A 13,310-nucleotide genomic window follows, 5' to 3' on the forward strand; every position below is an offset into this window, starting at 1 on the left:
ATCTTGGTGCTCAGAGTTATCTTTACGAGTATGCTTTAAAATCTCTTACACATTCTTTAATATTCAGACCAAATGTCATTCCCTCTGTGAAGACATTCTTGAATTTTTTCATCACTCTCTCAAGCGGACTTAGTCACAACCTTTTCTGCTATTCCATATTGCATTGTACATATTGTTTCTTAATACTACCTGTTATTAACATATGAATCTCTAGCACTAACTTTGAACTCCTTGGTTGTAAGGAGAATATCATCTATTTTTGTGTGGCCAAATAACTGTTCTACAGATAATAGATATTCCATAAATATAAAGTCTTCCAAATTCTTAGCAATGTACTTTTGTAATAAGAAAGGGAATATGAAGCTAAGTGTTAAATATATTGATTTGATGTTATATTTATCAAGGATCTTTATATGATATCAATTTCTGTTTTATTCAATATTATTCATAAACTACTTGCCTCTTCCAGCTAAAATGGAAAAATAAGCTACAATTTCTACTCAATAATCTGGAATATAGAATTATAGTTATCCTTTTGCACATACTTCCCATAATCCCCTGCTTTAAGAACATCTGAAAGACCAATGATAAAAGTATATATGTACATAAATATTAACTAGAGTGCAAGTGTCTGCATGCTCAAAACCTAGATATAACTGAGTACTAAGCCCTCATTTGGAGTTTAATACTCAGAACTTGTCAGGTATTTCTAATAAAGTGCCCCAATTCCCGCTCTACAAAATCTTAAAGCTTTATTAATTTTTAAAAGTTAATTCTTTAACATTTCACAAAATTAAAATCATGTCATAAGCCTTACTAATCTCGAGAGGATTTATCATCATATTGGCTTATTTATGTCAGTAGAAGTTATTTGAGTTACAGCTAAGAGAAGCTTACCGCTACTTTTAAAAAGACCTACGGCAGGTTTTCCACTAATACCTTACGCTGTTCTATGTGGAGACTCTTCAAAATGTATATTCACAGCTAAGATATTAGAGATCTAAAAAAAATGTATGCTTCTAATATAAATCTCCAAAGGTTAGAGTACATCCAATGTATACCTAAGATACGTTAAATTGTCAGTTAGTGGTCCTGTGTTGGCACCTAGACATGCATTTCACAGAGGGGGTGGGAGTACAGAAAGAGAGAGGAAGAGAGCAGGAGACTGAATGACAACATTAAATTTCAAATGGCCATCTGGACTGGGACCATAAAGCACCATAATAAAAGCATAACTTGATAAGCCATAGATTCAGTGGCAATAAAAAAACATGGTTATGACTATTACCAACATACACACAATAATCCAGTTGCATTTAAAAAATGATATTCTTAGAATTCGAATGTGTTTCTCTGTACTGATTTACGTCAGGAATCAGCTGAGTCATTGGATGAAGACAAGGAGCTTGATGCTGATGACAAAAGCACAGTGAAGTCTGAAACCCTTTGTCAATACTAGAACTTTTTTAAATCAGTAGATAAAGTTTATTTTATTTTATTTTATTTTTACGTTTCAGCTTGACTGAGGTATAATTGACACATAAGATTGGAAAATCCTTTATCAATACTATACCTTTTCATCCAAGGCCTTGTGGTGTTCAAACAAAGATTTCAGTGCCTTGAGAACCTCAACTTCACTGGATACCCCTGAGGGGGACTGGGCTTGCCGTTTTACCACTGTCATTCTGAGTGACCTTTCATGTCGTGACACGAGGCATTCCAAGTGCTCCAGTAACAGCTATTGGGTTTAAGAGAAAATGTAATTATACCAAATGTAATTACCTTATGAATACAAGTTACTAATACTCATGACTTCTACCTTAAAAGATTGCAGAATTGCAAAGTAGCTAATGATAACCTCAGATTTTTATCACAGGTAGCAGCAAAGAAGCACAGATCTGATTCTAAATCAGGGTTCATAAATTACATTAAAGTAAGTCACATTTCTATCATATAACAAATTACTCATTTAAGCAATGTAAATTATTCATTCTTTTAGAAAATTTAATAATTTCAGCATGAATTCAGTAAAATAGAACACAAAATAGGCACAAATAGAATAATTATTAAAGAACATTGCACAATGCATGATGATTTTGTTAAGAAAAAGGTATTAAAAGTCAAAACCATTTTAATTTACATTTGGTCATTTATAATTGTTGCATTAGGGATGTCTGGGTGGCTCAGCGGTTGAGCATCTGCCTTTGGCTCAGGGTGTGGTTCCAGAGTCCCGGGATCGAGTCCCACATCAGCCTCCCCTCCAGGAGCCTGCTTCTCCCTCTGCAGGAGGGAGATAGATATATCTCTGCCTTGGTCTCTGTGTCTCTCATAAATAAATAAATAAAGTCTTTTTAAAAACCTGTTACATTAAAGGAAATGAGTGTCATTATCATGTGGCTTTGAATGCGATTATAGTGATAATCACATTTGTGTAGTGATTATAGTGATAGTTGTAATCACATGCTCTAACGATTATAGTGAAAATCACTAATGATTTTATTCACAATTAATTCTTAGGTTACATAATAGAAAAATATATGCAGCCAACTGGAATGCAGCAACTGAGATTTGCAATAATCATTTGGGGAAGAGGTCAAAGGGCATGCTTTTTAAACTATCTACTCTTGAACCTACATTCACCCAGAGTAGCCTCTGAAGCCATAACAGAGATCAGGGCAAAGTCCAATGAACAGTTTTTCAGTCTGTTCCAACATTTCCTAAGGAAATTTTACTTTTAAATGTTTTACGAATTGAGGCTTCACATTTGTTTTGTTTAATAAGAGAGTTTTGCTGCTAAAAACAAAGATATATGAAAAAAAACCCCTGCTGGTTTAATGTCTCCGTTATTGAAATTTTGCCAGTAAACAACAATACATGACCAGGAAGTTTTGTAGGAGAGATTTTCAAAAGGATAGTGAAAAACATAGGCTTACAAATGGTGTCTATATAAAATAAAGCAGAAGTTACTCAAACAAAAAAGAAAAAAGCAGATATAAGGTACTGAGATGGAAAGAAGAAAAAAAAATTGCAGCATTTTTCCTAAAGCTTACATTTCCAAAACAGTGAACATTTTTGGTTTTCACAATGTCATTGTTAGAATCAGTGTCACAGGGGCGCCTGGGTGGCTTATAGTCCGTTAAGCATCTGCCTTCAGGTCAGGTCAAGATCTCAGTCCCCTGGTGGGCTCCCTGCTCAGTGGGGAGTCTGTTTTTCCCTCTCCCTCTGCCCCTGCCCTTGCGTGTGTGCTTCTCTCTCTCTCTCTCTCTCTCTCTCTCTCTCTCTCTCTCTCAAATGAATAAATAAAAGATTCAGTGTTACATATTAGTATCACCTTTCTTAGCCCTTAATAAATTAATCTCTCTCTATTCACCATCACCAATTACGGTTCAAAGTATTAGAAAACTGCCATGCGTTGGCACAAAAGGACACAAATATCTGAAATCCTACATGTATATAGATCAGTAGGTAGGGATCATATTTAAGGGTGAAAACGATACTAATAGTTCTTCAGTATGAAGATGACGCAGTATTTTCAGAGAACCTTCCTCTTATCAATTTCTGATTATATTCCTGGTGTTCTACTGTCTTGAATTCTACAGATACACACATGCATTAGTTAAATTCAAGCTGTTTCAGATAGGTACATAGGTAATGGGATTCTGTGTGAACTTAACCCTGAAATAAAGAGTTACGGGAGGTGAAAAGAGGAGAGACCTACTCTGCACAGAGCCAGTAAGCACATGTTTCATTGAGAGCGTGATAATTAAAATGAAACTTAAAGAATGAGAAAAAGCTGGCCAAATGAGGAGCCAGATGAAGGACTCTGGGCAGAGGGTACAGCAAAGGCAAAGGGTTGGCATATTGAGGAACCAGAAGCAGAGTCATATGCTTAGAGCAAAGTTTGTCAAAGAAAGACCAACATCAGACAAACAGGGTTAAGTTCATACAAAGCCTTATAATTTATGTGAAACAGACTGCTCCCATGTAGACCTTTCGGAGTCCAGATATTCGAGTTATCCCTGCGAATGGTATGCTAAAGCTGGCTCATACAAACTTGTTAAGAGTGGATGGTTCATGTTCAGGATTTTTGTGAGTCACGGACTAAAACAGTTTTCTTTAAAGCTGAAGTTATATAAAAATATTTTAAAAAGATAATACTTAAAATGTACTGCTTCCTAATTATTTTTACTAAATTCCAAGTTTATAATAAAATTCCTAAATATCCTATGTTCCTTGGGCTGTTTACTTCTATTGTATTTGAATGGTAGAAGTAATATAAACTGCTTCCCAACCGTGCGTCGTTTCCCAGCTCTGCATTTAGTGACATCATGATGGGAGCTTGAAATCAGCTACAATGGGAGTATTTACACCATAGAAATTCCAAACACTAGATAGATTACTACTTTTGAAAAATTTTTTTTTGGTAAAAAAAAAAAAAATCACTGACCAGCACATCAGTGTCACTAGCCATCAAGTCGTCAGAGCTGGGAGCCCAAATGTTATGCCCTTTTTGAATCTCTGACCCACAGAATCTGTGAGTACAGCAAAATGTCATTTGTGACATTAAATTCGGGGGTGGTTTGCTAGGAAGCAGTAGGTAATCAGAAGACCTTTTTAAAAAGCATCTGCAACCATTTAGCCTGTCAACGTACTGAGGGAAAGAGAATACCGAATTTTCTTGGATGCTGCCTCTGAAGTGGGACTAACTCTTTGGGACCCACTGTTGCAGAGGTTTTTTGATAATCTCACAGACAAAAATGATTCACCTTTTTGATATCAACCTTTTTTTCTCTGGCCCCCACAATATTTGTTCAATGGGCACAAAAAAGTGACCAGGGCTTCAGGGATGGAAGTTATTTATTGATCTCGCAAAATGGGCTTCTCGCCATTAAGGCTGATGAATGGCCAAGCAACTAGCTGCAGTCATCAAACTTGAACTTCTTTCATGATACACTATACCTAAAGACCAGTCAGTCACTGTGAGGCGAGTAGATTATATCAAATCCCTTCCATCAAGGGGGGGGGGGTGCTGTCGTTTCTTAATGTAGTAAATGCTTTTTTTATGGATATGATTTGTCTTCTCTAATGGCTCTGCTTCTACTAACAATACCATCTTATCAGATTTTTGCTTATAGTCTTATTATCATGTATAACACTACTCCTGACCAAGTAAATAAATAAATAAACCCAAACAAAACAAAACAAAAACAAAAAAACCCACCCAAAAAACAAAAAACACATTTTACAGTGAAAAGAGTAATGCAATTCATGGATGTTCCCAGCCCTGCTTTCACCATGCTATCACATCAGTCAGAAGCAGGTGAGCCTATGGAATGGTTAAGTGATCCACGGAAGAGTCTATCTTAATTCTTGCTTGGAGATAACACATTGCTAGGTTGAAATGTTATCCTCCTGAAGTTAGCATACACTTAGAGTTAGTGATGAATGAACACATATTGGTCCAGATACAAAAGTCCAGGAATCAAGGGTCAGAATTGGAATTTATAATCGCCAGTCAGACTTTTTGACCACTTGGAGAAGAGAGGATCTTTATTTTTTGTTATATACATAATGTATATTCAATTATTCCCCCCCTTTACTATATTTTATATTGGGAGTTTGATTCTAATCAACATTTAAAGTAGTCCATGGCTTACAGAATACTAAGAGATGATTGAGATTTAATAAGAGTAAGAATATACATATGGAAGAACCCTGGTCATGTAACTGGATACATTCACCTTCTTTTTTGAGAAAAGGTGATTTTGTTTTTGTGTAAGAAGTATAGTTGTATTGTTGGGTAGATACATGTTAGTATTGCTGCTGTTTAGAATTTTAATATGAAAAGAGTGTATAGGGTTGCCTGGGTGGCTCAGTTGGTTAAGTGTCTGCCTTCAGCTCAGGTCATGACCCTGGAGTCTGGGGATTGAGGCCCATATCGGGCTCCCTGCTCAGTGGAGAGTCAGCCTCTCCCTCAGCCCCTCACCTTACTTGTGCTCTCTCTCTCCTAAATAAATAAATAAATAAATAAATAAATAAATAAATAAAATCTTTTTTTTAAAGAAAAGAGTATAATAAAATTTAGGTTGCAGTGGAGACTTGGTATTTGTGGTTATCCAAAATCTTTTGAACATATGCTCCATCTTTGTAGCTCGGGCTCCAGCTCCAAGCTGCATACTGAATGTCATCTTCTCGATATTGGAAACAAACAAACAAAATTTCTCTGGTATGGTTAACCACTAGGTGGCAGACATGTGACTTAAGAGTCAGCCAACCAGAGCCACTCACACTAGACAGACTGTAAAGGGAGCCAAGTGAGGAAACGTGCAAGACATGGGATCCATTTCCTTGTCACAGGTAGTAGCAGAGACTGCACATTTCTGGAACTGTGAATGTAAGGAAAACTCACAAGGCTAAGAAATATGGTCCTATCCATTGTGACTGGAAGCTAGGTTTGGAGATTTCTTCTATTCCTTAATTAATGACTTCTTGATTAAAACAGTTAAGCTGTCCTGTTTTATGCAATTAGGATAGTATATATTAAATATGTATATAATATAAAACATATATGTAAAATAACAACCAAATAACGTGTTCTTATAATAATATAACGCCGACTTCTTAAGGGCTCAACAATTTAACTTATCCTGAATACGCCTCAGTACTTAGGAAAATATTCAATAGAATATATGCTTAATACTCACTTGTCAAATCGAAGTAAGATAAATGTAAGTTATCTAACCTAGAGAATGTGGCCAAATTACTCAGATCTAGCATCTATCTCTGGCTTCTAAGCTTATAAATTAAAATAAATGAAGAATAAAGAGGAACTCACGAAGATAACACTGACAATCTACTAATTTTACACCTTTGCCAGGAGCTGCACTTTTGTCTAATATTTACTAAGTCTTGCAGAAGGCACTCTCTTTGGTGTTTTCAAAGGATTGCAGGGACTACATAAATGGCCACTAATAATCCTATGTTAGAATTCATTTTAAGTGACCACAGCCTATATATATGTATGTGTACATATATATTCACATATATATATAAATGTATCATATATGCATATGTACATATTGCATCATTAGAAATTTTTGAACTAAATTTTGAAAATTATACAACTTCTATTTAAATTTGAATTCAACATAACCCGTGTGCAATTATTTTCAACCACAAATGGCATTCAAGCAGACACATATTCTGGTCTGTACACGAATTCGGCTGCTGTAATATGGCCACACAACACAGCCATACTCTCAAATGCTGTTTACAATCCCCTATGGTCCTATGTAAATGTTTGAATCCCAGGATGCAATAACTGTTGGGAGGGCATGTGTCCTTAGGCCCCCTTCTCTTTATCATACCCTCTCAGAGCACTTTCAGATACACGTACACTTGCATCTAAACATACGTGCACATTTATCTTCACCTGCCTTCAGCTGCAAGGGTCTTTCTTTCTCAGTTGAACTGTGCTTTCCACTCACTGAGAAAATATGTTTGGAGGGATTTTATTAACTAGTGTAGACAGAGGTTTGTCAAGAATGGGAAACTTCCCTTTAGTAATGACAAGTGTTTGATTGTATTTAAAAGTCCATATAATTTCTTGGCTGAAAACATAAGTAAAGGCATGATAAAGAATGCTTCAAATTAAATCTTTAGCTTAAATTAAGGACCATTAAGTCTTTTAGTTGATGACCTCTAAGGGGAAATTATAGCTTTATTATTTAAAATAGATATTAAGACTGGCTCTTGAAGTCTAACTTTTTTTTCTTTCCTTTAAAGATTTTATTTATATATTTAGAGAGGGACACAGTGTGAGCAGGGGGAATGTGTAGAGAGAGAGAGAGTGACAGAGAGTCTCAAGCAGACTCCACACTGACTGCAGAGCCTGATGCCGGGCTCACTGCAGGGCTCTTCGTAGATATCATGACTCTGAGATCATGACCTGAGCCAGAATCAAAGGTCGGATGCTTAACCAACTAAGCCACCCAGGGGCGCCTTATAACTTCTTCAAAGTCACACAATAGCTACTTTCTAAAATACAACCAATAATATAAAGCATTCTTTGAGATCTATAGCCACAAAAATAGTTAAAACAGTTCCAAAACAATAAAAATTCTCCACTCTTATATTAAGAAACAAGAACTAGTTTAATATTCTGGTTTCCTTTCTCCTCTTCATTAATTAATCTGGCCAAAACATGGTAAGGTTTAGCAGATGATTTGAGTATGCTGAAAAAAATGGAAGGAATAAATTATTTTCTATACACAAATTTGCCTAAGTATTGTGAGAGAAGTTTTAGAAATAACAAATTTTGTTTAATCATTTTTGTCTACACTTTTATCAGTGTGAAAATATTAAACAATAAAGCTTTTTGAATATTTTTGAAATTTCTATTTTTGTACAATCATTAATAATAGGGCAGCCTGGGTAGCTCAGGGGTTTAGCGCCACCTTCAGCCCAAGGCCTGATCCTGAAGATCCAGGATTGAGTCCTGCATCGGGCTCCCTGCATGGAGCCTGTTTCTCCCTCTGCCTGTGTCTCTGCCTCTCTCTTTGTGTCTCTCATGAATAAATAAAATCTTTTAAAAATCATTAATAATATCATTATTATTTTATTATGATTTTATTTAGATGTCCTCGATTTAATTATTTGAGGCAGCTGAATTTAGTGATACTTTCATTTCTCTCATTCATTCATATTTTTGAGCTGGGGATCCCGTGTTACTATAGTAACACTATAGTGGCAAAATGATAAATGACCACAACTTTCAGCTCTGACATCAGAATAAATACCTCAAAATACTTTGCACACAATGATATAAAATCAATTACTGAACATTAGAATTGAACTACAAAATAATAAAGAAACTCTGCTCTTCCCTATACACAATCCTTTGTATCACTTACAGTTTGCAAGTGACTTTAAGCATATGATCTCTTAAATACATGGCCTGTGGTTAGGCTGAGGAGTAGATTCCCTAGGAATGTTACTTATAAGCTGCATGGCCTGAGACAAACTATTTATATGCTAGTTTTCCCATCAGTTAAATGGGGATAATGTGATTGCTGTAAGGATAAAGTGGGTTAAACATACAAAACATTAAGAGAAACATTTCACATGTAAATTAATGTTAGCTATTATCGTTTTATCATTATTAACTTATAGATAAACTGCATTCATTGAACTCTCTCTGAAACTTCTATTTTTTATTTGGAGAAGATATAATTCATTCAAATATTATTCAGTAGAGTCCTGTCTCATCTATTGTTTTTGATGATGCTCAAAATTATCACAAATACTTTAATCTCTTATGTTCTCTTTGTGGACTGTCTTGTATTTATCTCAACTCATGAGCATATGTTAACTCGTCAACATGGAAAGTCACAGGTATAAGAAACCTGGAAATTAAGACACTCACTTCTACTTTAAACTTCCTCACAATATAACACCAATCAAATTTTCTTTAGGTGTGAGAAGGAAATACTACCTTGTTGCTCTTTCTCTATGGCTAATAAGTAGGTGTTTATAGCAAGAAAAAAACCCAGAACATGGAGAAGGAGAAACTATTATATAAATCTATAAAAAGTATTATATTTAGCAAAGTTAAGAGGGCACTATGGGATAGGAGAGAACGTATGTCTGATTTTTAGCCCTAGATATTTTTTTTGTGTGATGGAGAGGGTGACAGGTGGTTATGAAATTTAGGAATTTATTGTATAATTGAAAATTTGTACAAAGACGTTTTCATAAATCTATTTCCCTATTTTTCCCTAATCAACAACAAAAATCCTCCACAGAACTACTTTAAGAAGGGTGGAAAAATGTTTTCCGCTCTTATTCATGTTTTCAAAGTACCTATTATTCATGTTTTTTATTATTATTTTTTAAAATTTTATTTATTTATTCATGAGAGACACACACACACAGAGAAAGAGAGAGAGAGAGAGAGGCACAGACAAAGGCAGAGGGAGAAGCAGGCTCCATTCCAGGCAGGGAACCCGACACGGGACTCGATCCTGGGTCTCCAGGACCACACCCTGGACCAAAGGTGGCGCCAAACTGCTGAGCCACTTGGGCTGCCCTATTATTCATGTTTAAAGTCATGTTTAAAATCAATGGCTTCACTTTCCATTACCCTAATGGAACTTAATATCTGTATCTTTCTCACTTTGACCCTGAAGAGGTATTGCAAGTACAGCTTGCCTCACTGCTTCTAACCCCCCAAGGATTGTCTGCAGGTGCAACAGCCACAGGTACTTCTGGGCCCTATGGAGTGTAATATGATGAAGATTGTTGGATGCTGCTGCCAAATCTCCTAGTTCTCTGAAATTAGTCATGGTCAGGAAGGAATGATGCACTCCATACTGCAATGGTTTACTTTTAGGGTAAAGTCTTCCCTGAACTGTTGTAAATCTTGGAGTTTTCCATGGATCTAACTTTTTTTTTTTAAGATTTATTTATTTATTTGAGAGAGAACACATACAAATGAGGTGGGGGGCCAGAGGGAGAGAGAGAACCTCAAGCAGACACTGAGTGGGGACCCTGATGTGGGGCTCAATCCCATGACCCTGAGATCATGAGCTCAGCCAAAATCAAGAGTTGGACACTTAAGTGATTGGGCTACCCGGGTACCCCTCCATGGATCTAATTTGAGTAATTGTGCTAATGGCCTCATGACTAAGAGCACACACAAGCTCTGGACTTAGACTGCCTTAGCTTTCAAATCCCTTTTCTCTTCTAATTATTTACTATGTAACTTCAAGCAAGTTATCTTCCTTTTTCTGAGCAGTTACCTCATCTGTAAAATGGGAATAATTATAACATGTTCCTCATAGGGCATTAGAAAGGAGTAAAGGGCTATAAAAAAATTTTAAAAAGTTGTATAAAAGAGAAATACACGGTTAGAGTTTCTGCTGCATTTTAAATATGAGAATTAGTTGAAAGTCTACCAAGAAGTTTACATTTCCTTCCATGTTCAGCTTCCTGATCCTACTTTTACATTTGGCTGTACTGTGCTACATCAGGGAATGTAGCCTAAAGCATTAAAATGGAAAATATAGTGAAATGGAGCAGAATAAATCTCATGGCAGAAATAAACTTTAAATTTGCATGAAAAATGTGTAAGTTAAAAACTCAAGGGTGGGAAAATATCAAAGTGAGAAAGAAATAGAAAAAAAAATTCATCTGACACCTGATAACATGATCTAAACTGTCCTTGTTATGTTCTATTTGAGGCAGTCCATATGACTGGCTCATCAAAGTCTCAATGAAAACCAATTCCTTGTGTGTATACTGTGTGAATTCTCTCTCTCTCTCTTTTTTTAAGGTTTTATTTATTTATTCATGAGAGACAGAGAGAGAGAGAGAGAGAGAGAGAGGCAGAGACACAGGCAGAGGGAGAAGCAGGCTCCATGCAGGGAGTCTGACATGGGACTCGATCCTGGATCTCCAGGATCACCCCCTGGGCTGAAGGCAGGCACTAAACTGCTGAGCTACCCGGCTGCCCTGTGTGAATTCTCTTTACCATAAAATAAGACTGATGAATAAAGAGATAAATTGATTTCAATCATAAAACCATTATGCATACAATGGTACTTTTCCTTAAAGGCATAAGCTCATTGTTTTTGGAGCTATTGTTTTTTTATTACTCTACAAGATCAAGCATAAAATGAATACACTATTAATTATACCTCACTTTCTCACTTTTTAGCATTAATCTGCACAATACACTGAAATTACTTTTCATCCACTTCATGTTGAAATGGAAATATATTTCCACGTGAGAGTGGATATATAGTTTTCTCCTCCACATTCTTTTAGGAGAGAAACTATTCTCAGTTATAGGTGATCTGGTGATTTATACATTTTATGAAATTTAGGGACTTTTTCTTCTGAATGAGAAAATACAGGATCTTTGATCAAATTCTGGACTTGAATATCACAGGGCATGAGACTGAAAGAATATAGGGGTTTTCCAAGAGCAGAAGATAGTAAACCATCAAAATCATGAAATCAGAACATCAGAAATAGAAATCTCCTCAATCTTCTGAAATAAAAAAGCTGGCCTTGTTTAATTAGGAGAGTTCTGCTTCAGTGGTTTTATACGTTTGAAATAGGTGAGAACCAGTGCCAAACCCTCATATCACCCCATCACAGAAACTCATACCCTCTCGAGCCTCTCCTCCTCTGCCCACATCCAGCCTCTGAAATATGGGCATTCTATTCCAATACAACATTTTGAGAGTTTGAAACTAACAATTGAGATCCAGTCCTTCTTTCCAAGTCAAGGGAAGCAAAGGCCAGAAGGAATAAAAACATTTTCTAAGGCAACATAATGATTTAGAAGCTGAGACTGTAATTTAGGTCTCTGGACTTCCTGTTTTGAGTTTTATAGAATATTCTCCATGACTTTAAGTAACAGACCATGAGTTGGTGTACGCCTGAGGTCTTCCTCAAGTTTTTAAATGTTTGTGTTTTTATAAGTGTACAAGAGATAAGGCATTGAACTGTATATGGAATCGATTCCAAGCAGAGGCACTTTTATACTCACTCTAGTGTTGTTTCTTTCAGCTTTAAGTTCAGAAATTTCTTCTTCCTTTTCTAGAAGTTGCTCCCTACAGGCGTTTAATTCTTTTGTCAGTGCAGCAAATTCCTGAAAAAGGAATAAATATATTTTAAGATATATTTCAGTTATTTATTTATTTATTTATTTATTTATTTATTTTATGATAGTCACAGAGAGAGAGAGAGGTGCAGAGACACAGGCAGAGGGAGAAGCAGGCTCCATGCACCAGGAGCCTGAGGTGGGACTCGATCCCGGGTCTCCAGGATCGCGCCCTGGGCCAAAGGCAGGCGCCAAACCGCTGCACCACCCAGGGATACCTATTTCAGATATTTAAAATAAAATGTTTTCCACAGGAATAAAAAAAAGTAAAAATATAAACTTGAATGTAAAAAAAATGGGAATAATAACTTCAATGACTGGCTTACATATATATTTCTGTTATTAAATCAATTTGATTCCAATAGTCAGAAAATACTAAACCATGATGTTCAACATTCACATTTTATTATAATATGTTATTTAGGTAAGTGAATATAATATGTTTCAAAATGTATCAGATACATCACATTGAAATTAAGATTGACAATATACTAATAATACAGAATTATTGAAATGTGGCTAATTTTGTGAACAACAAAAATCTTATACTTTCATTCCTATTCAACAATGTTCAGACTGAGCATACTAAATCATCAAAAAAAAAAAAAAAAAAAAACGCTCAAAACCAAACCAAACCACT

The 13,310-nt window shown here is 35.7% G+C and overlaps 1 protein-coding gene across 19 annotated transcripts in view; it reads right to left on the minus strand.

The window, feature by feature from the left end:
- The window catches only part of PPFIA2 (PTPRF interacting protein alpha 2), a 468,314-nt gene that overhangs the window by 178,505 nt on the left and 276,499 nt on the right, over nucleotides 1–13,310 (minus strand). For all 19 annotated transcript variants that reach the window (XM_072772907.1, XM_072772923.1, XM_072772912.1 and 16 more), the window contains 2 exons: nucleotides 12,557–12,658; nucleotides 1,574–1,738 (listed from right to left, as the gene is read on the minus strand). In XM_072772907.1, coding sequence (XP_072629008.1) covers nucleotides 1,574–1,738; nucleotides 12,557–12,658 — 267 coding nt within the window. The remainder of the gene's footprint in view (nucleotides 1–1,573; nucleotides 1,739–12,556; nucleotides 12,659–13,310) is intronic.

Source organism: Canis lupus, chromosome 13 (assembly GCF_048164855.1).
Source record: "Canis lupus baileyi chromosome 13, mCanLup2.hap1, whole genome shotgun sequence".
Lineage (NCBI taxonomy): Eukaryota > Metazoa > Chordata > Mammalia > Carnivora > Canidae > Canis > Canis lupus.